Source organism: Aristolochia californica, unplaced genomic scaffold (genome assembly GCF_029961685.1).
Source record: "Aristolochia californica isolate CCGP_79_NKW_82.1479 unplaced genomic scaffold, dmAriCali1.0.hap1 SCAF_11, whole genome shotgun sequence".
NCBI classification, from domain to species: Eukaryota; Viridiplantae; Streptophyta; class Magnoliopsida; order Piperales; family Aristolochiaceae; genus Aristolochia; species Aristolochia californica.
In genome coordinates, this window is record NW_027181782.1 from 9,417,723 (window position 1) to 9,444,853 (window position 27,131).

Here is a 27,131-nt window from a genome sequence, read left to right on the forward strand (position 1 = left end):
CTCGGCCTCCTTATTTTCTCCCTCTCGGCGTACCGTCGGAGCGTCGCCTCCATCGTCGTTGCCCGCCGCCGTCGTTGTTGCCTAGCCCTCCACTTAGGAAGACGAAGACGATGTTTAATTTTTCCTAAGTTACGAAAAATTAAACCATCGTCATAATTGGTTTAATTATCCAATTAATTAAACCATTAGTTTTTCATTTTTTAATTATATTATTAATTAATAATATGTAAAATATATATTATGTTATTGATAAATTAATATATTTATTTATTTATTATGTATTTTTTATTTTGTATTAAAATAGTGAGTTTTAATGTTAAACTATATCTTATGTTATTCCAAATAATTTATTTATTTATTATATTCACTTATGTTATTTTTTAAATTTTTATTTATTTTAAATAATTTATTCTAGTCACACGTAATTAGTATATTAATTTATAATAAACTATAATCATTAATTGGTTTAATTATCCAATCGTTATAATTAATTAAACCATTAGGTTTATCTATTATATTCTCTTGTGTTATTTTTTAATTTTTTATTAATTTTATATAATTTATTCTAGTTGCACATAATTATTGTTTTAATTTATAATAAATTATAATCATTAAGTAATATAATATAAATTTTCATTAATTAAGATATTAATATATTCTAATACTACACGTTAAATCACTTATAAGTATAGTAACCATATTTATTTTTGTTAATTATATATTTAGGTATATATTCTATTTAAGTATATTATAAAAGGTTACTCATTCAATTCTTGATATCATATTTTTCACGAGGGGGCACTAATACTGAAATCTATTTTCCAGCCACTTTAACTCCCAAACATAGTTCGATTCAATTCAATTCTCCGTTAAACCCCCCCCCCCCCCCCCTCCCGATATCAGATTTCCAGATTTCCGGTCACCCTATCGGTTTTCCAATACGCCCAACGGCCACCCCTGCCCCTTTGTAGCCGCCATCGCTGTCGTCGATATCTCCGTCATATGAGGTGAGTTTCTCTGCTCTTATATCTCAAGGATCTCAAGCTGTCTGTAACGACCTTAGAGACGCCACCAGCGACTCAACTTCGAAAGGACTTAGTAGACACATACTGATCGAACTTACGAGAAGTGCTATGGGAGTTACCATTGATGATCTTTATACCTATTTCAAAAATTTATTAGGCGTTGCTCTAGTTTTATGATAGTACTGATATCTATCACATCTCCATCCACTCACATGTTGTGGTTAGTATCATCTCATTCACCATAAAAAAGAGTGTTATAATGTTAATGATTTCTTGATTTCTTTCGTGCCTTCTTTCCGCTGGTCTATTACGTGAAACCTTTCTACGTGAAATGATAGAACGACTTCATTAGACAAGCTGTAAAGTCTGTATCTGCCTGTTATTTCTGGTTTTAAATTATTTAAGATGTTTTCCGTTGTTCTTTGTTTTGTTTTACTGATCGCGTCTTTCCTGAGCATGCACAGAGGGCATGTTCAGTGCGTGTTTGTTGATATGCTTCTTTGATCTTACTGTGTTATTTCATGAGTTGCCAGACCGAAACTGATTCAAATTGAGAAATCTAAAATCTTCATTCATGGCAATTGTGTTGTACCAATGGTATCTTCATGTTTGGGTTGCTTACATGTATATCAAGATTGTAAGTGGAAGTACCAAAAAATGTGACTGATGAAGCTCCAGTACCTTTTCATTTCATTATTTCCAGAAGTTACTGATTTCATTAAGTTTCATTTATCATTTGCAGTTTCTTTTTTGTACTTCGAAAATCTTTTTCACTATAATCAGGCCCCTAATAATCTGTCTTTAAGTCTCCTTGAGAATCAAATGATGTCGTTGATTAAAATGAGAATGCTTTTTATATTTGAGACACTTGATTATCTCACTAGAGTGCTGCTCCTTCCTTTGTAGCTTGTAACCGTGTTACTTGAGAGCTGCAGAAAGTACATTTTCTTAATGGAGGGGTTGAGGGTTTCTGGTGCAAGGTTGATCATTTACATCCACCCATCAAAAGCCAATAAAGTCCAGCAAGCAATCCTTCGCCAACTGAGCTCTTTCCTCTTCCAGTATGGTCTCTTATTTTGATTGTGCTCTTGTTTCTAGGATTAACGGAATAACAATTCAAATTGGGAATGGGAATAGGTTGGGTCTGGTCTGATTTTGGTGCTGTCAACTTTTTATTGTTACCTGATACAGAGTTGAGTCCAAGACCGACCCAACTAATCAGGTTGAGCATCTAAACCTGAATTAAGCTCATCTGGGCTCAGGTCAGACTTGAACAACACCCATAAAACTGAAAATGTCAGAATACAAAAGGAAATAGAAAAAAAATACAGTTCAAAAAAGAAAACGGGTATTAAATAAAAAAGTTTGATTCACTGAGGAACTCCTTGCTCTCCTTCAAGGAATTAAAATTTATTGTCAGAATTTATCTGGTCCTGGGTTGTTGAGTGAGATTTTTCTATGATAATTTATTGGCTTCCATTAATAAGAGTTCCTGCATGGCATTTGCTTAGCTATTAGGATGAGATTTGTGCTTTATCCTGCTCATGACATATTTCCTTGGTGCACATAGTGTGGAGGTCTAACCCAATTGTAGACAATTTAACACAAATTGGTGTCTCATTACACTGTTTTGTTGTGAGACACTCCGATCTGTTGGGTGAGATGACTATTTTTAAGGAAAAAAAAAAGTCATCTCACCCGACAGATCGGAGTGTCTCACAAAATACAGTGATTATTTGTATGTTTTTTGTTGTCTATTTTTTATGTGTTTTTGGTTCTTATCTGGGTCCTCTTATATTCTCTTCTTCTTAATGAATTTTTCAACTTTTTTTTTTAAGTGGATGACTTATTGTTTATCTTTCGAGGGCTAAACCTGCAAATGTTGGAATATCATGTAAATACCCACATACTGATGGGCTATCTTCAAAACTTTGCTCATAGTCCTGCTTCCACTTCCATCTGCTAATTGTAACTATGGGATAAAAAGGCTAAAACACTCCCATAAAAATGGTATGGTACCTCATTTAGAATGTGGGACTATGATCCACCTTTACAATGTTGGCTCATATAACTGACGTGGATAAACCTAATAGCACTATATTGAAATAATGACATTATCCTAATGCATGTTTCTTAGGTGCATCTTACATAAGCCATGTGGGTCCAGAATATATGTCGGTCATTGACCTACTTTTGAAAGGTTATGATAGCAGTGGATAGCAAGAGCATGAGCACAATTTTGATGTTGTTGTAGGGTCATGCGAGTATTCATGTAAACCTCAAGGGTATGTAGGTATTTATGTAACATTTGAAGCGCATACAGGTAATCATCCCTTTTTTATTTTTAATTAAAATAAATTGAAGCTGCATGAGTGATCAAGAAAATGTTGAGCTAACATTAAGCAGTTTTGAATTAATAAAACATTGTAAAAGCTTGTGGCTTTTTTTATCTTTTCTTTTTGGAAATGGATGCATGTGGCTTTCTTACTAAACCAAGTGATCTAGATTTAATATTCAAATATAGTTTGTTGGGTTGAGCCCAGTTCCATCTCAAAATGACGACAACTTTGGAAGCATATTACTCAATCTTATAATTCATTAATTTTCTTAAGTCTTTTCAATGTGGGACTTTTTCCTAATCGACACCCCCTCACGTCTAGACTTAGCATAACGGGTTTGAGACGTGGGAACAAATTCTGAATGCAGCCCATACCATACAAATAACCTGACTCTCACCTGATGGAGCCACAACATACATATAATTTGAGGAGAACAAACTAGGCCTTGTCCTACTCACACATCGTGCTTTGATACCATTGTTGATTGAGCTTGGTTTCATCCAAAATGACTGAGGCTTATTGCTTAACTTTATAACTCATTTAGCTTTTCTTAACATTTTCTAATGTGAAACTTTTTTTCCCACTTAACATAAGTAAGGGGGAATAGGATAAAAATTGCATAGAAACACTGAAATGCATGGCTAAACTGGTGCAGCCAGTTGGACTGAAATGTATCTAAAATCTGGACTGGTTCTTCTAGTTGAGCACAATAGCTCTTGGGGCTTCTGAACCCAACCTAGACTTGACCTAATAAAGGATATGGGTAAAAAAGATTGAACCTAGACACAACCAATGTATTATGTGTTTTGCATTTGGATTAGGTAATTGTGTTGGGTTTATGTAGGTTGGCAGGTTAAGTTGGGTTTGTTCATCCTTAACTCAAAATGGGTTTCATGCTCTGATAACAATCCACTTTTTGGTATTCTGTTTTGCAGGTTTGATGATGCCTTTGATGGAGTGCTGTTGGCATATGAAATAAAATTTCAAGATAAAGCTGCCAAAATTCTACCTGGGATTGTTCCATATTTTGGTGTTAGAGTCAAAGCAAAATTACTAATTTTCTCACCAAAGCCTGAGATGCTTTTAGGTAGGTTTGGTGATGGTCATCTTGATGATTGTGATTGTTGCATCCTTTTTATTGGTAATTACACATTTGTCATCGGGGACAACTCGTAAAAAGAAGTCAAACAAGTCAATGAATAGAGAAGGACAATAGCAAATGTTTCAATTAAGGAAGCAAACCTCATTTTGATGCAATTCAAGGAAGAAGAAGAGAAAAAGCAAATTGAGAAAGTAACAAGGACAAATGAAAATAGCTTTGAGGGCTGACGCTTGGGTTGAAGCTTTCACTTGGTCCAAAAGTGAAGGCCCTAGAAGTGGATGTTGCCAACATGTACCCAAATGAATTCGTAATTACGTCAATGAAGAAAATCAAAATGACATAATTGCCAATAATGGTTTCTTATTCGCAATCTGTGTTTTGTCATGGAAGAGTGTGATGGTTTGGGGACGAATTGAGAGAATGGGAGAGAGATTTGATGCTCCACCCCAAGCCTAGAGCCTTCATTTATAGTTTTTGAGAGGATGTTACAATGTCTATAATGCCCTTAGGGCTACAAGCTTTACATAAGAAAAGACATAAGTTGACATGTTTCTCCTTGACTAATTACATCCTTGTGACATCTTTATGAGATGTTATCTTATTTAACATGATGCCATCTCTCTTGGACGTGTGGGCCTTCTATTTGGACATGTGGGTTTGAGCCCAACTTCTAGCCCTTCTTCTAGCATCTCTTACTCCGCTTTTGTTGAGGTTTAAGTCTTCCTCAACGGCCTCACCATCTTCTTGGATCATGTCTTCGACCCGTTCCATATTGAGGGAGACTATGCACTTATTATTGGATGATTTTCCTCTCCTTCCACCCCGCTGTGGCGTCATTGGGATGCTTTCTATGCTATCATGGACATTCTACCCTACATTACTTGTATTTGGTCTCATGTACCTAGATTTGCCAATTCTGTTATTGATGTTCTGGCTAAACATGGAGCCTCCCTCCAATTCCTCGTTGTAGGGGGTGTGCTTCCTTAGTTTGTTTGTTTGCTGTCTCTTGCTTAATAAAGTGATCACTTAAAAAAAAAATATTTAGGTTACTACCGAATCTGTATCTAGTTTCTCTTATGTGAGAAACTACGTAATTCCGTTTCAGAGACAGTCCATAAACACTAAGCTTTCACGCTCAGTTTAATCCATACACCCTTCCTCTATTAAATCCAAAAAGTACCCATATTGATCCCTCTAGCTCCCCTTGCAATACAACATTATAGATTATATCAACGTCAAAGACTTTTCCTTTCTCCTTCTGGAAATACACTTATATGGCTCTACTAAAACATTAATAAAAAACAAAAAACAAAAAAAAAAAATCTGAAACCAAAAGCATTGGGCTCAAGAAATACACTAATGTGGCTCTATTAAAACATTATTAAAACACCTACAAGTCCCCCATACATCTAAATGGACTAACTTCTGAGAACTTCTATGACTGACACTTGACATAGAAGACAACCTATGGTGCTTTGCAAGCTGAAATGCTTCATAGTCAAATTAAAAAGACGAACTCAAAGAAGGAAGGAGTAGACAAAACTTAGTCGGTGAGGGATGCCACAACACATATGCCATTATTATGGAGGTATCAACCTATGGAGCTTTAGGATACTGTTTAGGAGCATCTTCTAGATATACAACCCATCTCTCTCACATCCGCTACCAATTGTCTTCCTTCTCCTGAGGTTATGAAACACTCAAAAGGAGGGAAAGAAGATGATGTAACAGTTTATGTGTTTAGTAAGCTGACTAACTGAAATTAAATTGAGTGATAATTTTTGTAGGTGTTATTATTGAAAACGAGAAGAGTTTGGGAAGTGCAGCAACTCAGAGATGGAGAGAAGCTGAATCAATTAGGGCAAATTACACCCAATGAGTCTAAGTTCAATTTACAATGGGGTAAAAGACTAAACTACAGCTTCAAACCTTCTTGTTTATATTTTCTAGCAAGATTATTGTATATCTTTGGAAAGTAAGGCTATGTAACACGAAACTGGAAATGCTTGTAAAAAGTGTTCAAATGCTGGATGAAAGAGTCGGTGTCATATTTTTTTCTAGGCCATGGGAATCATCTTGACAAGATTAAGCTTTGCTGACCTGTAGTGGCTCAATGATCTTGAAGAGTGATGACTTACATTTTTCAGGAATTCTTGTGGATTAAGTAACTTTTTAGTTTTCTACATTGGTGATGAGAGGGCAAGTCAAATGTAGGGAAAAACAGAAACAAGAACAGCGTGAAACAAGATGAAGATTTTGTTTTTTAGAAGTGATGAAGAATCTTCTTGTGAAAGATAAAACGCAACCAAGTGTGCTTTTACTGATTAGTAAGGGGGTGGACCTCCCTTTTCTTCAATTTAATTGTTCACCATTCAAGAGAAAGAAAAAGTAATAATTATTGGACTAAAAGACAATATCTATAAATCGTATCCAGCGGCACCTCCCTTTTCTTCAATTTAATTGTTCACCATTCAAGAGAAAGAAAAAGTAATAATTATTGGACTAAAAGACAATATCTATAAATCGTATCCAAACCTTTTCTGCTTGTGTTTTATTATCAGCCTAACTTACAGCAAGAGGTGGAGTTTTAAAACCTCGTTGGTTCCAGTTTTCTAATAAGAATGATCATGAATTGCTCTTCAAAAACTGTCTTCTACAAGATCATGGCTCACTAGTTTGTGATGTGTGTTACTTCAGAAGGAAAGGTGGTAAAGCTTGGAAGGGAATCCATTCATGTGATTGTACTTGGTTTTTCTTCAGCAGTCATAACGTCTGAAGATGTACGAGAGGAATTCAGATACAAAATTGTAAGTTAATTGACTTTCATCAAATACTCAAGAAACATTCCTGCAGAAAAGGATGATGGGTGACACTGATTAGATTCTGCATCCTATTTAGGTTCTTAGTTAATCTTTGGTTCTTGTAGAAACATGATAAAGAGGTGTTTGTCAGTACATCTTACAGAAAGCATGTGATTAAAGTTGGAACAATATTACGCTTCTCTGTCAAGAGGTGAGATTAATACTGGCGAACCTGTATTTTTCTCTTAAATATTTTAGTGCTGCTTTAGTAAGTTCCTAATTCATCTCTTCTCAGACTATGATTTACTTGTCGATATTTTCTTCTCTCTCTGTGTGTGATATTGTTAAACTTTTAAGGCTATGGTCTGCTTTAGAATTCACACATTTTTAAGTCTGTACTTGCTAGATGCTTATGAAAATGATCTCTTATTTCCTTTTTGTTGAATTATGTATAAAGGACATTATGGTCATTTTACCTTCTTCATATTATCCCTATTAGAGTAGGAAAATATTCCGCTTCATGTGATAGTTAGTTGATTCAACTTTCAGCTTGTTATGACTTGTAATTAGGGCATTAGGTCTCATGTGTTGTATTTTTCACTTAAGTGATAATTAATGCAGTCGAGGTCGAGTTTAGACCTTGATGAGTCCTGCCAAAGCTTCAGACAGTTCTCTTTCATTCTCTCTCTCTCTCTCTCTCTCGCTTCTTCTTCTTTTCTTTATATTTTATATTGTATCAGAGCAGGAAGTCTGCTTATTGGACATAGTTTGCGCTGTTGAGTTTGTAGCCCGTATGTGAAGTCCATGTCCCTGGCCTGTGTGTAAGCCTAGACATAAGGGGGAGTGTCAGTGGGAGTAGTGCCATATAGACAAAGTGTAAAGATACGACTTGTAAGGTTGAGCACTAGGTTTCCCAAGTAGCTTATCATTTTGGCATGAAACCAGGTTGAATCTTAACATTTTACAATATGAGAGATGCTTGGTTTCAATTGGTTGCTCCATGTAAATTGGTCTTGTTCTCACCAAAGCTGAATCCATTAAGGATCCTGATATATTAATCCATGGTTCTTTGAGTACCTCTTTGTACACTGTAGTTGTTTTCTGCATTGCTACTCATCAAAGTAGGCAGATGGTTTTGGGGCCTGAGCTAGTCATGCCTTCGACTAGTGATTGTTTCTCTTGCAACTCCACATGACGTCTATATAACAAAGAGAAATATTGGAGAGAATAAATGGATTTAAGCAGGAGAAAAACTGCAGCGTAGAGAGGAGAGGAAAAATATTGGTTGCTACTTTTAGGAGAGTATTCTCCCAATAAAAAAATTGTTAACCTCATTTTTCTTAGCATTTCTAAACATGAGCCAGAAAAAAAATGCCTTCAGACATAAAATGTAAATAATACATGAATAAATATCAAGCATGCCAAGCTTGTTCTGCATTGAACTAAACATCTTGGAACAATAACTCCGGTAAAGTCTTTTGAAAAAAAAAGAAAAACTTTGGTAAAGTGATCGACATGTTGGTATTTAGTTTGATTTTTTTTTTTGAAATGTATTTAGTCTGATTATTAATGGTGCAAAATTTGTTTACTAGTGGCAACATTTCTGATAGAGTGAGAAACTAGTCAAGTAATGGACATGTTGGTATTTACTCTGATTATGAACAGTGCAAATGGCATCCTCGAGATTCCCGAGCGGTGTCTCGAGCGACCTGAGTGGTGAAGCCCCCCTTGGGCTAGGCACTCCTCCACTCAGGATTGCCTTGTCATTGTCACCCCACCGCATCCTGAGGCTGGCCTCGACGACGATTCCGATGACAAAAGGTCTCTCCGGTAAGAGTAGTAGCAGCACGACATGCAAGTGACATAGGACCTCGGGGCAATATTGACGTGGGATGGCAAACGGTGGTCAGTCGAACTTTGTGCAGAAGAATCCGCCTGGCCTTGAGTATCCAAAACACCACCTTCGTGTTTCGCCATGGGAAGAAGCTCACCACCATCCAGAAGATGCACGAACGATCCGGTGATGCTATCAGCATCCTCTCCAAGATTGGGACGAAAAGATCCTTCATCACCATACCGATCACTACCGCAGACTCCTTCATCCAACTGCTCGACAAGGTTCTATCGGGGAATGATGGACGCAGCAGCGCCTGCACGCTATGGGTCGGTGATTTTGCGTTCTACCTTTCCTCCCAATACCATCATGGTTTGCTGGAATGCAGAATTACTCAGTGTCGAAGAAACTCAACCACGGGAATTCTCTTCATACCTCAACTCACAAATTCTGACTTCGGTTGGAGCGCCCGCCACACATGCATCCATCAAATCTCACTTACAACAGCCCAACCTTCGCCTCTCCACTCACCTTTGAACACCACATGTCCTAGCCCAATCAATACCCCCCACTTCCCTCAGCTACCATTGCCACACCCTCATTCCCCATTGCCGCATCCCCTCTCTCCCCCTTCGAACTCCGACCAGATTGACCCCCCGCCTCACCCTCCACCCCCTCCTACCCTGGTTCAACATACCCCGGAGTTCACATTTCTCACCCTCCTGGCCCAGGCCCTGTCCGACATAACAAACCGCCTCTCCAACACTGCAGTGGCCACCACCCATCCACTCTATTCATCCGAGCATCTCATCTCACAATGGCTTGTCAACATGCTTCTTTTCAAGGAAGCACCTATCGTCTCTCACATCACCGGACTTCACTGGTTAATCCTCTTCAAGACCGTCGAAGATGAAGTCCTGGCGAAAACCGCTATTGCCGACATTGCCTCCCCTTTCGAGTAGCTCTTAGACTGGTCTACTGCACTCATGAGTTTCCTGTCGGGCCAATGGATAAACGCTCGTGGCATTCTAGTTGAGTTCCGGTGTAGACACACCATCGATTGTGTTGCTGGCATCTATGGCAACCTTCTTTGGATTGACGGTAGCACTGATATGCTTAAGGAGTTACACCAGACGAAGTTCTTCATCCGGCCAATCCGCCCGGTAAGCAGCCCTAGAACTCTCAAAATTATTTCCTACACCTCTGCTTTCTGGATTCACCTTGCTTTCAGTGAACTTTGTTAAGGAATAATCCCACATGGATTAGTGAGTACGAAGATCTTGAGTTTATTAGTTGGGAAAAAGACTTACCAAGTTGGCTAGTCATTTTGGGATGGGCCTTGAACCCAACTTCACATGGTATCAGAGAAGGTACTCATACGTGGGCCTATACCTAAACTATCCACTTGTAGAGCCACAAAAGAGGGCCTACACCTAAAAAACTTCCTACACCTAAAATTATCCACTTGTAGAGCCACGAAAGAGGGCCTACACCTAAATTATCCACTTGTAGAGTTACAAAAGAGGGCCTACACGTGAGGTGGAGTGTTAAGGAAAATTTCCACATAGATTAGTGAGTACAAATATCTTGAGTTTATTAGTTGGGAAAGAGGTTTCTTAAGATGGCTAGTCATTTTGGGATGGGCCTTGGACCCAACTTCACAAATTGGAAGTCGCCCCCCCATGATCCCCAATTTGCATCGAGTCCACTAAGGCTCTCCCCAACCACCCCGGTTCCCTGGACTCTCACCTAACTCACTCAAATTCTCGTCACTTGCCCAAATTCAAATTTCAAAATATTTTCTCATGTCCCTTCGGTAGGTTCGCCTTTCCAAAACCTAAAAGTCCTTCCTGTCAGCCCTGTCCCTCCCGTCAACCCTGACCCTCTGGCGTTGCCATCAGGTTGTCATATCAATCCTTTGGAAACTGCAATTTGCAGCCCTGATTTGAACCCTTGTCAACTATGTTCTGACAATCACCGACCCCGAAATGCCCGACTTTATCTTCTGGAGGCTTCTATTTAGTGGCCTTCTCTGAATTCGTCTCGTGCCCTGACACCACTTGCCACGTGCATCGCACAATGGCTTGTCAACATGCTTCTTTTCAAGGAAGCACCTATCGTCTCTCACATCACCGAACTTCACTGGTTAATCCTCTTCAAGACTGTCGAAGATGGAGTCCTGGCGAAAACCGCTATTGCCGACATTGCCTCCCCTTTCGAGTAGCTCTTAGACTGGTCTACTGCCCTCATGAGTTTCCTGTCGGGCCAATGGATAACTACTCGTGGCATTCTAGTTGAGTTCCGGTGTAGACACACCATCGATTGTGTTGCTGGCATCTATGGCAACCTTCTTTGGATTGACGGTAGCACTGATATGCTTAAGGAGTTACACCAGACGAAGTTCTTCATCCGGCCAATCCGCCCGGTAAGCGGCCCTAGAACTCTCAAAATTATTTCCTACACCTCTGCTTTCTGCTTTCTAAAAGATCTTGAGTTTAGTAGTTGGGAAAAAGACTTACCAAGTTGGCTAGTCATTTTGGGATGGGCCTTGAACCCAACTTCACATGGTATCAGAGAAGGTACTCATATGTGGGCCGATACCTAAACTATCCACTTGTAGAGCCACAAAAGAGGGCCTACACCTAAAAAACTTCCTACGCCTAAAATTATCCACTTGTAGAGCCATGAAAGAGGGCCTATACCTAAATTATTCACTTGTAGAGTTACAAAAGAGGGCCTACATGTGAGGTGGAGTGTTAAGGAAAAATTCCACATAGATTAGTGAGTACAAATATCTTGAGTTTATTAGTTGGGAAAGAGGTTTCTTAAGATGGCTAGTCATTTTGGGATGGGCCTAGGACCCAACTTTACAAACTGGAAGTCGCCCCCCCATGATCCCCAATTTGCATCGAGTCCACTAAGGCTCTCCCCAACCACCCCGGTTCCCTGGACTCTCACCTAACTCACTCAAATTCTCGTCACTTGCCCAAATTCAAATTTCAAAATATTTTCTCATGTCCCTTCGGTAGGCTCGCCTTTCCAAAACCTAAAAGTCCTTCCTGTCAGCCCTGTCCCTCCTGTCAACCCTGACCCTCTGGCGTTGCCATCAGGTTGTCATATCAATCCTTCGGAAACTGCAATTTGCAGCCCTGATTTGAACCCTTGTCAACTATGTTCTGACAATCACCGACCCCGAAATGCCCGACTTTATCTTCTGAAGGCTTCTATTTAGTGGCCTTCTCTGAATGCGTCTCGTGCCCTGACACCACGTGCCACCCGGATTGCTAACAAACCCCCCCCCCCCCCCCCCCGCCCCGCCCTCATCGAATTCCCCCGTCTCTTACACTACCCAGCCAACTGCTCGCCTTGGAAATAGAAGGCAATCAACTCACCCTGGCTTTATGTAATGTCCTCTCGAATCGTCCCAGCGATCAAAGTGTCCCTCTGACTTATCACCTAGATAACTCTGACCAAGTGCTGGTCGTTGATCTGATTTATGGCACAGAGCCATGTCTGATGTGGAATCACGCGGCACCTGAATCTCCGTTCCGAAATCCCTCTCCTGACACTTGGCAACCGCGTCAACTCACATCACTGGGCCCACACACACTCTTTCAACCAACCACTACCTTCAAATCCTTTATATCAACCTGAGCCCCTCACCGCTTGCAATCATTAAACCAAACACTCACTCCCCAGTAAAACTCTCCGATGCCGAATCTTCCCCGTCGATCGCCACAACTCAACAATCTGCTACCCCGATTCAATACACCTACTACCAGCGACGTTGTGCACTTGGAATTACGGATGATGCCACCAAACCTCGCTAGACCCGGGCTGCTGATAGTGTTGCCATCAAAATTTAATTTGAGAGTGCTAGCTAGGGGTGGATCCCATTCCTTCATGGTCGGCTGATTTGGCGGGGGGGATTTGAGCCTCCAAAAGCCAATTGTGGTGGAGAGTTGTGTCTTGAAGGTGCTGGAATTCCCTTCTACTGAACAGCAAGGAGGAAACATGGCTAACAATTGTCTCTGAGATCTCCTCGGTACTTTTGAATTTGCATTAGAATTGCTGATTGTTCCTTTCTTTCTAAAGGATTCTTGGGGAGTCTAGCTCCCAACATTGACCGGAGGGTGGATAGAATGTCTTGGGGGGCTCACATTTGCAGGTTAATTCTGCTAAGTAAGAGAGACCAGACATTCCAAGCATTGGGGCAATGAAGGAGGAGTTGGCTAACCGTCTCATTGTTGGCATCGTAGAGCGGGCAAGTGGGGTTAGGGCCCAAGTTCCATTGGTGGTGAAGGTTGTTCGTAGTAAGGATTTTATTGAGGCTTGCCGTCCAGAGGAAGAATCTGATCTTTGGTGGGGTAGCAAGATGCCAGGTCATTTCTGCAGTATTTTGATCAACGGTGGTGGTGGGGACACTACTTGTGTGCCGTATATTTCACGAGTCTATGCCAGAAGACATCAAACCACGACGGGACCCGCCACATTGTGGTTGGGTAGTGAGTCATTTAGGATTGATTAGATGATATTTTGTAATTTTGTTATCCACATTTTGTATTGTCCTTAGAAGTAATTATTTCATTTGTTTAGGGGCATTTTTGTCATTTTGAATTGTCAATTCGGGTTTTGAATCTCTATTTAAAGCTTGAAATGCTTGAAATGATCATTTTTTAAATAGAATTTTTCTCTGACTCTTCCCTTTCCTCCCCTCTCGACTCTCGGTTCCCCTTCTCCCTCTCTTCTTTCCATTCTTCTCTGCCAACTTTGATATCTTAGATGAGACATATGAAGAAAGCAAAATCACTTTGAAAAATACATATGTTACTTTCCATGGCTCAAATTATGGCTAGAACTTGTTATGAACCCCTTATCTCAACCTAAGGGAGCTCGAGCAGTTGTGGAGGTAAGCTAGAACAATAAGGCAAGATCACCCCTATGTGGGCCCAATAGGATCCTGTCTAATATTTTACTTCAACAATTGTCTATCTTGTCAGTTAAGGTTTTAATTAAAATAGGAGAGTGCAAGTTGTAATGCGTGAGGAAGAGGTTCCTCCCTAGTAAAGCCATGTGAATGAGGAGGGAAGAAGAGTCTAGAAGTGTCTATGTTTGATGTATCTGAGAGGTAGCTTAGTGCACAAGTTAGTGGGTGTCCACACAGTTAATCTCACATAGGCAAAAGAGCAATAATGCTCAGCTAGTCGAGTCTATATATTGTAAGCTCTTTGAACACTATGAATCAATCAAACACAACTTCTCCTTTATCTTGCTTTGGCTAACCCAAGGTGTTTGACTGAGTATATAAAGGTCAAGAAGCGGCTAACCCTGATTAATGGGGTATCGATACGGCATCAGGAGTCTCTCTAGCTCATCTACTTCACTGAGGAGGATGACTGTTGGCAAAGGTAATGAGTCTTCAGTTCTATTTCCATTCTTTTCTTTCAGTATTAGCCTAGCTCCCTTAGTAGCATAGCTGCCCATCCCTTATGTTATAGCCCATAGTCTAGTAGGTCTATAGCCCTAGCCCTTATTGAGCCTGTGTTTCTATCTCTTCTATTTGAGTCCACCCTATCCTCGTCCAGTCCCATGAAACCTTACCAGTCCCCATTAGTCGCCACTAGTCCCAAAGAGTACCCATGAGTCCTAGTCTAAGGGTTCTAGTCCCTCTAGAAATATGTTCACGAGTTTATTCTAAATTAGGTAAGTTTACTTAATGTAGGAGATTGACAACCTCTTTTCTTAGTTACTTCCCTATTTAAACTACAACTCTTAGACTCCCTCTTTCCTAGAGTCTCCCCAAGTCCAGTCCTACCTCACTTTCCTTCTTAAGTCACTTTCTTCCTATGTAATTGAAAGAGTTACTAAATTTGGTCCCCTTAATTGACACCAACTCTAGTAAGCCTAGTTTCCCGTTTTCTCCCCACTTTTTCATCTCTAGAGAACTTCCAATCTCTCTAGAAGTGTTTGATCTCGTCCTTAGTCCCCCTTTGGTCTATAAAATCCTAGTCCCATGTCCCTTAAGCCTTCGTAGACCCTGTTGAATTTATGGAAAAGTGAAATACTTCATTGACATCAATAACTTGTTGTAATCAGAGTACATGAACCTCTATTTATAATAGAGGAAGGTAGTAGAGTCCAATTACAATAAAACTACCCATGTCCCAATTACACCCAAACTCTAACACTTAAAGATAAGTCCTAACATAATTAAATAACTCAATATAGATAAAAGACAAACATAACTAAAACTAAAACTCTTCTTTGACATGACAATAAGATAAGATACTTTTATGAGTCCTTCTTGATCTTTCAACTGATGTGATAAGGATGCTAGCTCATGGTAATCATTGTGGGTTTTACTTCTTATGGGCTTGGACCCATCTTGTGGGCCTTCCTAGGTCATGTGGCCCATCTTATAATAATTTTAGATATGTAGGCCTTCCTTGGTCGTGTGGGCTTGAGCTTATCTTCCAACACTCCCCCTCAAGCTGGGGGTGAGAGAACAATATGAACTCCCAGCTTGTTGCAAATGATAGATAGAATATTTTTGTATAAAATGGCACATCTTCCAATATGCCTTCATCTTCCAATACTTCCCCTCACGCTATTGCGTCCTTCATTGAGGCACTGCGGCATTATATAAGTGAGAGTAAAAATCACTCCTAGCCGGTAAGCCATTGCTTCATACTCCAATCCTAATGCTGGATGTAGGGCACACACCGTCTTCTATCGGTAGTGTGTCTATCGGCATTGCTTTGAAGTGTCCACCACCGTGTCCCTCCACAGGACAATGACTTTCAAGTGGTAGGAGACATAAAAGCCATTACAGGGGGGGTGGGGGGATAGCATAGATGTAATAATAAGTTCTTCTGTCATGGTTTCCCAACCGTGATATGTTTTTGACGGGGTCAAATAAATGACGGTATGAGGCCACCTCTTCTTCAATAATAATGTTCCCAAAGAGATATAATAGCAGCAACTGTATATAACACGACCATCTTCCAACACATATAACACGAACCAAATAATAAACTTTGTAAAAGAACCCATGAAATAATCCGATATAAAAATTTCTTCATTGATGCACAAGCTTCATCTTTTGTGCTCCCCCTTTCTTGAATATTTTTGTCACATAAACTTATCCACAACATAAGGAATAAAATACCTCTTTCTTGTACTTCTTCTACTTCTCCCCCTCAAGCTGGGAGGTAATGGCAATGATCCCAGCTTGAACCAAATATCATCGATGTAGCAATAGGCTTAAATAACAGAGATTTATAAATAAGCCCTCAAACCAGGGAGAAGTGAGATATTTTCTGATATATCAACTCAAACAGTGACATAAAACAATCGGCTTAAATTCGGATTTTCAATGTAACAGAATACCAGCATGACCTTTGATTCTTCCAATTCGAATATATCTTTCAATATAGATCAGATTGACATGAAATTTTTTCATTCTGAAAGTAGACTTAATTACTTTTCATCCAAGTATAACTTAACTTCATAAAATATAATTTTCAGAAGATAAATAATTTGATATATTTTGGTCTCTGTTATCTGGCCGAACTAAATACTGTTCCAGAATGACCTTCTTCAAAGATAAATATCTCCTTATAAAAAGATCATACTGAGTATTGATTGAATAGGTAAGAAAATAGACTTATGTATCTTTCTTTTGATATAAAATTCTCCATATAAAATCTCTTTCTTGATAACATAAAATACCTTGGAATTTGAAGCTTTCTGCTGCCGCTTGAACCTATTTTTCAATCTGACCTTTGCTGCTTCAAATATCGATTTCTCTTTGTAGATAACTCAGATAAAAAATTGGTTGAATAGGTCAAAGAATAGACTTACAAATATTTCTTTGGATATATATATTTCTCCATATAAAGTCTAGTTCTTGATAGCAAAAAATACCTCGGAATCGGAAGATTGTTGTTGCTGCTCGAACCTTTTTGCAACCTGACCTTTGCTTATTCAAATATCGATATCTCTCTGTAGATAACTCTGATTGGAACAAATAGGTTTTCTTTGGAAAGCAGACTCAAATATCTTTCCGTCAATATATAATTTTCAACATAAAAAACTACGTATAGAGGTACAAAACGCAAGAAAACTACAGGTGTAGGGACTGAAAAAAATAATTACGAACCTAGACTTAGGGTTTAGGGTTTAGAGAAAAGGATCACATTACCTCTGTGAGTTGACCAAGGCAACTCACAGAACCTGCTCTGATACCATGTTGAATTTATGGAAAAGTGAAATACTTCGTTGACATCAATAACTTGTTGTAATTAGATTATACGAACCTTTATTTATAATAGAGGAAGGTAGTAGAGTTCAATTACAATAAAACTACCCTTGTCCCAATTACACCCAAACTCTAACACTTAAAGATAAGTCCTAACATAATTAAATAACTCAATATAGATAAAAGACAAACATAACTCAAACTAAAACTCTTCTTTGACGTGACCATAAGATAAGATACTTTTGTGAGTCCTTGATCTTCCAACTGATGTGATAAGGATGCCAGCTCATGGTAATCATTGTGGGTTTTACTTCTTATGGGCTTGGACCCATCTTGTGGGCCTTCCTAGGTCGTGTGACCCATCTTATAATAATCTTAGATATGTGGGCCTTCTTTGGTCGTGTGGGTTTGAGCTTATCTTCCAACAGACCCTAACCATTATTGCCCATCTACTAAGTCCCTTCCACTATTTTTGTTCCCAAAATGCCTTAAAGTCCCACTTGCACGCCCTACATTCCTAAACCACCTATCCTACCCATCTTCCCAACAGCCTATGTGACCTAACTATCGCCTTAAATCCCACAAGCTATCTCACTATCTCGTCCCTTAACCCTAAACACCCCAAGACCCTAATTCTGTCGATGCACAGTCTCTCCTTTCTCAGTCATTGTTTCATGTTAAAATCTCTCCAAACCCCACATGCAAAAAAACGTCCATTAAGTCCCTAGGTCCGTCCCCTAGCCTCTTGAATCTTTGCATGCAAGTTGCATCAATTCAAAATCAAGGATGCCTTCCTCAATGGTGAACTTGAGGAAGAGGTTTATATGAAACCTCTACCTGGGTTGATTGTCCAGGACTCAAAAAGGCCTTGTATGGCTTGAAGTAATCTCCTCAAGCCTTGTTTGAGAGATTAAGGTGTTTAGGTTACTATCGAAGTAATGCAAATCACTTTTTAGTTATTTGCCATGGTAATAAAGATCTGATTGTCTTGAGTGTATATGTATGATATGTGATTACATGTACAAATGAGCAATAGATTGCAGAATTAAATGGAAAATTAGCCAAGGAGTTCATGATCAAGGACTCGGGACATTTAAAGTAATTTTTGGGTATAGAGATAGGTCGCAAGGAATTTGAAGTCTTTATCTATCAAAGAAAGTATGTTATAGATCTGCTCAAGGAGACAGGGATGCTCGAGTGCAAATTGACCACTACTCCACTGGAAGTTGCACACAAGCTATCTTATTGAATGGCTTTTATACTTGTCTTTAACATGGCTAGATATTGCATATTTTTTAAGTATTATTAGTTAGATTATGCATGCTCGTAGGGTAACTCATGTTGGCAATAGATCAAATCTTGAGATATCTGAAAGCTACTCTTGGTATGGGTCTTCTATTTACGAAAGTTACTAACATGAAATGGGCAGGCTTATACAAATGCATATTAATAGATAGTTCAAATGATAGAAGATCTGTCAATGGGTTTTGTTGCTTTGTGGGAGGTAATCTAGTGTCATAGAAAACTAAAAAAACAGCCCTAGCTCATAAGATCAAGTGCAAAAAGCAGAATTTCAAGCTATGACATGGTTTTGGTGGGTCATTGTGGCTGAAGCTTAGATTTTGACCATCCTCCTAACTATGCCTTCAAGAGCTAAACAAGGTAAGAGGGCTGTCTTTCATGGAGCTGCTGCTACAATTGATTCTGCTTGGTGCTGTGGGTATAACCTACCATGGATGAGGTGGAGCACCATCTGATGACGACCATGGAATCTCCCTCCACAAGAAGGGGACCACTGAAGCGGTCTTGAGAGATACGCAAGCCGTGAACGAGACCAGAGAGCTCAGCAGTGGTTGAGTCAACAATTCCAAGAGGGCCAGAGTATGAGAGTATGGTAGTGCTACCCAAATAAAAAATCACCCCGCCAAAGCTAGCTAAACCCGGGTTCCCAAAGGCACTACCATTAAAATTTAGCTTATAATGTCCGGTGGGGGGAGGCTCTCAAACAACAACTCGGCGGGGGGACGGACATCTGAGTAATAATCTTCCAGTTGGTGCGGACCGGGAAACAAGAGGTAGGCGAATTCTTTTTGGGAGCGGATCCATGTAGAGATGAGCCCAGTGGCGGTGAAGGAGACCTCAGCAGTAGAGAGAAAAGTACGATCAAACCGTTTGGAGTTCCTCTCCTTTCAAAGGCACCAAGGGACGAAAGCAATGCAGGCAGCCAGTAGAAGCTTACCCAGGCTGGGAAGGCAGGACCCAGAAGAGAAACGACACATGGTGATCAAGTCAAGTGGGATGCAAAAGCTGATACCCATACTGTCAATCATGTAAGTCCACACCTTCCAGGCAAAGCCACAGTGGAGAAGAAGATTCACGGTTTCAGCCTCCGTCCCACAGAAGGGGTAGAGAGGATCGGGAGTGGTGTTACTGCGCTTGATAAGGTTGTCTGCAGTGAGGATCTTATTGCAACAGGCACTCCATAGAAAAAACTTCACCTTGGGCGGGGTCGAGAGGTGCCAAACAAAAGCAACCGGGTGGGGGGGGGCGGGCTGCCGAGACCATTCCATAAGATGGCGGTAGGCCGAGGAGATTGTGAATCGTTCGCTATCATTAGGGAGCCAAATCATTAGGTCCGCCGTGTGAGGGCGGACAATAACACTGCCAAGACTATCAATCAAGCCACAAACAGAAATGACTTCCTCATCAGTAAGGGTGCGTCTAAGGCAAAGGTTCCATGAGCCATTCCCCCAAGTGTTAGAGATAGATAAGTTGCGATTGGTGGTGAGTTGAAGCAAAGGTGGATAAGATGAGGCAAAAGAGCCATCGCCTGACCACCAATCCATCCAGAAACGCAGACTGGAGCCATCCCCAACAAAGAACCGAATGGCAGTGCAGAAAGTGGAAAACAGATGAAACATGACCTTCCAGATGGGGGAGAGATGACGACAGTTTCCGTCAGTGGTCCATCTATCTCCAAGAGGCCGAAGCTTGAAGGCAACCATTGGCTTCCACGAAGCCCTCGAGGAAGAGTTGAGCTTCCATAATCACTTGAGCAATAGAGCATGTCCCATTTCCTTGGTGTGCCTGATCTTGAGCCCACCCAAAGACTTTGGCTTACACACTTCATCCCAACTGACAAGGTGATAATGAAATTCATTTTCAATGCCATGCCATAGAAAACGTCTTTTGATCATGTCAATGTGCCGGCTATTAGAGGCGGGGCAAGCCAAGAAGGAGAGGAAGTAGTTAGGTATACCCGTGAGGCAAGAATTTAAGAGGATCAATCTACCTGCTTTGGAGAGCATCCTATCCTTCCACGTGGAGAGGTGATGCTCAAGCCGTTCGATCACTGGAGCCCATAGCCCTGGATAAGAGGGAGGCCTAGATAGTAAGTGGGAGCAATCACAACTGGACATCCCCAAGTCTCTGCCATGATCTGAAGCAAGGGGGGATCAATATGATATCCCATAATTGACGACTTTCCCCAACTTTCTGACCAAAAGTGATCTCAAAAAGGCTGAGAAGGGCCTTAATGTTATGGACCTGATCAAGGGTGTCAACACCGAAGCATATGGTGTTGTTCGCAAACTGGAGCAAGGGGATGTCAAAAAAACTCTGATCAGAGACAACCTCTAGCCAACCAGTGCTGCTAGCAGAGTAGAACATAGAGGATAGGTATTCAGCAATGATGTTGAAGAGAAGCGGGGAGAGGGGTTTCCGTGACGGGTGCCTCGAGAGCCCTGGAAGAAGCCATAAACCGTGCCATTGAGAAGCAAGGAGTACGAGGCCGAAGAGATACAACTGCGGATCCAAAACCTCCATTTGTCACCAAACCCCATACGCTGCATAATGTCGTCTAAGAGGGACCAACTAACCAAGTCAAAAGCTTTTTCAAGGTCCAACTTGAGAACAAACCGCGGTTGACCCAATGATCCACAATCTCATGCGTGGCCATAGTAGAGTTGAGAATGTCACGGCCTCTGATAAAGGCACTTTGACCCTGGTGGATGATGGTAGGAAGAATAACCTTGAGACAACGAGCTAGTATGCGGGCGATGATCTTGTAAGGACTTGAAACATGACTGATCGGCCAGTAATCCTGAGGGCGTTCCACACTAGCTTTCTTGGGGACCAGAGCAATAAGGGAGGCACCCACGCTCTTAAAAGTGATTCCATGATCAAAGAAGCTTCAGACCATGGAAATGATATTTGATCTCAAGGCGAGCCAGCAAGTCTTATAGAATTCCCTGTTGAACCCGTCAGGCCCCGGGGCCTAATCCTAGGGGAGACCCAGGACCACATCCTCAACCTCTAAGTTTGAGAAAGGAAGCTCAATGAATCTCGCCAATATGGGGGAAATCGCGGTGAAGCGAAGGCTGGAAAGTCTGGGCCGGTGGTGTTGCTCTTCCCTATATAGATCTGCTAAGAAACTGAGAAAGACATCAGTAATGGAGGTCCTATCCAAGGTAACCTCGTTGTCAATAGACAAGGAGGTGACCCGGTTAGTCCTCCTACGGGCCGAGGCGATAGCATGACAGAACTTTGTGTTAGCGTCACCCTCGGCCAACCACTTGAAGCAGGCCTTTTGCTTCCATTGAACCCTTCCAGAGTGTAGAATAGATTGAAAATTGCACTGAAGAGATGCGGTTAGAAAACTCAGCATGAGTAAAACATCTTTGCTCCTCAACTGTATCAAGGGCAGCAATTTGAGGCTGAATTGAGGATTTTTGAGAGGAGGCAAAAAGGCGACACTCTGAGGACTATTCTTTGAGTTTCACTTTGAGATCTTTAACTTGCGTGGGAGAGACCTGCCATCATAGTTAGGGTCCCCAAAGGTTTTCCACCAGGGGGTGACGTTGTTGGCAAAATGCTTGTCCAAGAGCCAAGAATTATCAAACCTGAAAGGGCAGGCCCCCATTTATCAAGTTTGGTATCAATCTGAACAGGCCAGTGATTAGAGCCAGCACGGCTCAAGACCAATCCACAGGTGTTGCTGTAGAGTTTGAACCAATCACCAATGGCCAGGAAACGATCAAGCTTGGACAGGATGGGAGGTCTCTGACCATTGGACCAAGTAAAAGCCTTGCTCGAGAGACTGATTTCTTCCACCTCAAAACCGCTTATAAAGTCAGCAAATTGCCTCATGGTTGAGGTAGTTCGGGAGGTAGAGGGAGACTTCTCATTACAAAAGCGGGTAGCATTAAAATCCTCGGCAAGGAACCAAGGAATGGACTAGAGAGCCAGAAGGCCAGAAAGCTCATCCCAAAAGGAGTGCCGATTCCAATATATGGTAGGCCCATAAATGCCAGCCAGCCCCCATAAATGCCAGCCAGCCCCCAGGTGAATCCAGTGCATGCAACTTAGTACCAATAGAGATGGATCCAGTCATGTGATCTTAGACTTCAACAACAGAGGAGTTCCAAAGAAGGAAGAGGCCACCAGAAGAACCAATAGCATTGATAGCAAGCCACTCCAAATTATTACAGCCCCATAGGTCATGCATAATGGAATTGGAGGGATTTTGACATTTAGATTCTTGGAGGATAACAATAGAATGGTGACTTCTGAAAAGAAGATTCCGAATAGTAGCACGTATTCTAGGATATCCAATCCCATGAACATTCCAAGAGAGAATAATCATTTCTTGACATTTCCGCAAACTCCTGATGTGGTCTTGCCACCCTAGGAGTTCTCATTGTAAACCACTCCCATTCTTCGAGCCAGCTTGGAGATACGACTCTATGTTTCTTCATCAAATTGGTGGCGCTCATTCTGCAAAGCCTAGTAGAGTTGCCTGTTTCTGTCATCCGGCGGGGGGAGACAAAGGTCACCATGAGCCATTTCCCCTGGCTGGCGGGGAGGGCCACTAGGCTCCCCAGAAAGGGGGGCTTGGGCAGCAGAGCGGCTACGACGCTGGTAGGTGGCAAGACGAGGGGTGATCTAGTAACAAGACGCTCGAGTTGACTGGTCACAGACAAGGGTGATGATGAGGACTCATTGTCAGAAAGGGGGGGTGCTGTGAGGGAGGAGGTATTTCGGATGGGTTCTGATTGAAGAGAGGGGGTCATGGTGATTGTTATAAAGGAGCGGGAGTGGGGGAATCAGGTTGCTGTAGGTAGGTGAGGTGCTGGCAGCCGCCTCGAGCGGGGGAGCCATAGGGCGGGAAAGGAGGGGGGCAAATGTCAGGGGGAGAAGGGGATCCTGGTATCTATGCAATTAGGGGTGTCAGTGCGGTGGGGAGCTCTCTGTGGGGGGTCAGGTGCTGATGGAGATGGTGAGATAGGTAACTTGGGACATAGGAGCAGAAGGCTGTCTGGGGGCTCAGTGGTGGCAAGGGGGTGGGGGCGTCTGCTGACCAGGTACAGGGCCGCTACTGCTGGTGCCGGGAAGGGAGACAGTCTCCCACAAGTTCTCCAAAGGAGATACCGAGCCAGAAGTGGGATTGACCAATGTCAAGACGCAGGAAGGTCGTCCCAGAGTGGATGAAGAGTCTGGCTCGGTCGAGTCGCCGATGATCAGCCATGTTGCTGTCCAGTCTGACCAATGTACCAAAGCAGCTGGCAATGAGGCTGAAGATGCTGTTCTCCCAGAGTTTTGGCGGAAGGCCCGTAATCTGAACCCACTGACAGAGGCCCTTTCTACCAAACAGTTAAGGAATCTCACAGGCAAGCTGAGGCTTCAGAATATTTTCTCTTCAATTTCAGGGGGGAGTATAGAAGACCTTGTAATTTTTGGGTTATTCTTTGTAGGTATAAAGGGCAATATGTATTTTTTCTTATTAATTGTGACAAAAACCGTGCACGTAATTTGGAGGATAACACCTAGTTTGTAGGAGAATGGGCACCAATCTCTCCCTATTTTGGAGGAAGTGGATTCCTACCTCAACACTTCCTTGTTTCATTGACCGGAAATAAAAAGGAATCCTATGTGGTAGTTCACATTGAGTGAGACATCCAAATAGGTGTGTAAAAAACGAGCACTTTCTCTTGCTTCTTCCTCTTACATTCTTCATCTTTTTCTCTTAATTTTTCCTTCTTTTCCTTTCTAGAGATTTTCTACTTAATTTTTTGAATTTCTTCACCTTATGCATAAAGAACTCTTCTAAATCTAGATTCTATCATTGCCTTACTTCAGACTTCAGTTCCAAAAACAATATGCTTCCGTCCTTTTGTTCTCAATTCTCTCCCTCAACTTCTAATTCTTAATTCATCTTTCAATCAATTTATTGTTTCTGTTACCTATATCTACTTTTCACCTGAGTTTCTAGAAGGTCTTTTATACAGATTAATACCGATCAATACGATACTTTTTGGCGAATGATTGAAGGCAACTTTTTTTTCTCTGTAGTTGGTGAGTGCAAAACCTTACGTGTTTTTGTACTGTTGGAACTCCATTATCTTGCTCTTGAATTCAGAATCATTCTTTTTTTATTCAAATCTTGTTAGTACACTTTAGGTTGAGTGCTATTTGAGAGAATAAAATTCCTTGCTTTTTTTGGATTTGATTAAATCTTTGTTTGATCTCCTTTTGGGGTGATTCTATCGAGATGTTATGGAACAAAACTACTCCCATGTTTCTTATTCTTCTACTCAGTGGTTTTTAGAACTACTTGCTGTTCTAAATCATTTGATTTTTTGTTGATACAAACATTTGACCCTGTTCTTTTATATTATGTGCTACCCTCTAGTTAGGGTTTTGCTAGCTATCGTAATTCTTTGTTTCTAGCCTACAGAATCTTCTAATTCGCTAGAGGTTGTATCCATTAAAAATTTTCTTCTTGAGATCTAAGTGCTATTCAAGGGAGATCAGCAGTTGAAGGTTGAGTGAGTGTCTTCTCTACACGCTTTGAAGGCCTATCTACTTGCTGTTCTTATTGTCCTTATTGTATTGAAACTTCTACCTATGAATAGTCGATGTAAGGAGGTCTGCTAGTCATAAAAAAACCAGACGGTCTGCTCTCCTTTTCTTTTCTCTCACTTTCTCCTCTTTCCTTCTCCTTTTGTTTTTATTTCTTTAAAATATGAACATGACTTTATGTGAATTTTGTCATGTAGTTTTGACGAGGAAATGCTCCATATATCTGGATCTTTAATCCCAGAGGATACTGGATGCATACGCTGGTTATACAGGCACACAACTGACGGGTTGTTACACGAGCATGTCACCCAAGGAAGTTCAGAAATAGAAAGGTTTTGTATCTTTTCTATTAAGCATTAGCTGACTTCTCAACTTAGTGGAAACATAAATATGTAAGTTGTGGCCCAACTGTGGAACTTATCTGCTATATGCTGACTTGGTGGGCCTCTGCAGTTACTTACAGAAAAACTTTTTTCATATCTCTGCTGTCAAACCTTAAAATAATTTTTGACAAAAAAGGAGATATGCCTTAAAATTGAGAATAAAAAATAAATAAATACTGCGAATTTAAAATTTAGGTTGTTCAATTCATGTTTAAGTAAAATATTGCAGGACATCCAAGAAGCATAAAGGGAAAAGCAAGGAAATGAGCCTCCAAGAGCAGGATTCTGTGGAGGTTAGTGGAAGGAGTAATATGTCTATGATCAATTCTGATAGGCCACACAAATCAAAAAAGAGAAGGATTTATGATTCATAAATCTTAACCGGTAATGTTTATATCTGGGTTTGCTTGTTTTGTCTAACTATTATTTGATCCTATGTACATGTTCATCGTATCTTGCAAGAGTGAAGGACAGCTAGTATTTCTTGGATCTCTATATTGTGCTAATATTTAGCATCTCCGTCTCATTGACTTACTCTGTCATGCTACGAAAGTTAACTTGTTAAAGAAAATCAACTTGAAATCCTCCTGATGCAATGGCTGGAAGAGCAGATTAGACTGAGTAAATTGGTGAAATTATGCTGAGTAATGCGTTTTTTTAATTGTACCAGCCATCTAATTGCATTCAACTTCAAAGAATACGGTATTTGATCAAATTTACAAAAATACTGGTCAAATCTATTCATCTTTTTAGGCATGAAAAAGATTTTCCATTTGAATCTCTGATTCTCAGTGGCTAAAGCTGTAATATTTATTTACATTTTTATTTTACAAATTTCTCTGGTTTAGAATTCTTATGTAGCCATAATAATTGGAGAAATTCCCCTGATTAAAATTGACAAATATGGAACGTCTTGGCGTCAGTCTGCCTTTAGCATTGAGTCAGCTAGGAAAGCATTGGCGCCAGTCTGCCTTTAGCATTGAGTCAGCTAAGAAAGCATTGGCGCCAGTCTGCCTTCTTACCTTCTTGCACTGAGCTCTCTTTTTCAGTTCCATATTTCTAGGGCTAAAAAGAATGGTATTAAGTTGGGTCCAAGGTCTATTCCAAAATGATTAGCCAATTTAGGAAATCTCTATCCCAACTAATAAACTCAAGGTCTTTGTATTCTTTTTGCCATGTGAGACTATTCATTAACACTTCCCCTCATGTGTGGGTCTACATGTAGATTATGATTAACTTCTATGGGGGTGTTTATGGGTTTTAATATCTAATAAACCATACTCCTATAACATATTCAATATATATTTTCGTTGAGAAAGAACAATACTTCGTTTGCTACGAGCGATTTTTATGCCAAGGAAATACTTGATAGATCCCAAATCCTTTGTTTATAAATGTGTGGCCAGAAATTGTTTAACTTTTGTAATACCATCAAGATCATAACTGGGTAGCACAATGTCCATATGAGTCTTCATTTTAAATAGGAACATAGAATGATCACAATGGCTCCTATAGAACTGAAATTGT

General features: G+C 40.7%; 1 protein-coding gene across 2 annotated transcripts; it reads left to right on the forward strand.

Annotated features, from left to right (window-relative positions):
• Window positions 1-890: 890 nt before the first annotated feature.
• On the forward strand, window positions 891-26,112 carry LOC137944663 (uncharacterized). Of its 2 annotated transcripts, XM_068790375.1 has the most exons (7): window positions 891-1,007; window positions 1,932-2,086; window positions 4,300-4,451; window positions 7,164-7,273; window positions 7,393-7,478; window positions 25,419-25,553; window positions 25,834-26,112. In XM_068790375.1, exons 2-7 carry the CDS (start codon window positions 1,977-1,979, stop codon window positions 25,976-25,978), a joined length of 738 nt encoding a protein of 245 aa, XP_068646476.1. In that variant the 5' UTR covers window positions 891-1,007; window positions 1,932-1,976; the 3' UTR covers window positions 25,979-26,112. The 2 variants fall into 2 exon arrangements, with proteins under 2 accessions (XP_068646476.1, XP_068646477.1); XM_068790376.1 differs by lacking the exon at window positions 1,932-2,086.
• Window positions 26,113-27,131: the final 1,019 nt, after the last annotated feature.

Excerpts from the sequence above, each read along its gene's own strand:
- LOC137944663 (XM_068790375.1), top strand. The coding sequence starts at position 1,977 with ATGGAGGGGTTGAGGGTTTCTGGTGCAAGGTTGATCATTTACATCCAC. Across the intron at positions 2,087-4,299 it reads CTGAGCTCTTTCCTCTTCCA|GTTTGATGATGCCTTTGATG; the intron begins GTATGGTCTCTT and ends TCTGTTTTGCAG. Across the intron at positions 4,452-7,163 it reads AAAGCCTGAGATGCTTTTAG|AAGGAAAGGTGGTAAAGCTT; the intron begins GTAGGTTTGGTG and ends GTGTTACTTCAG.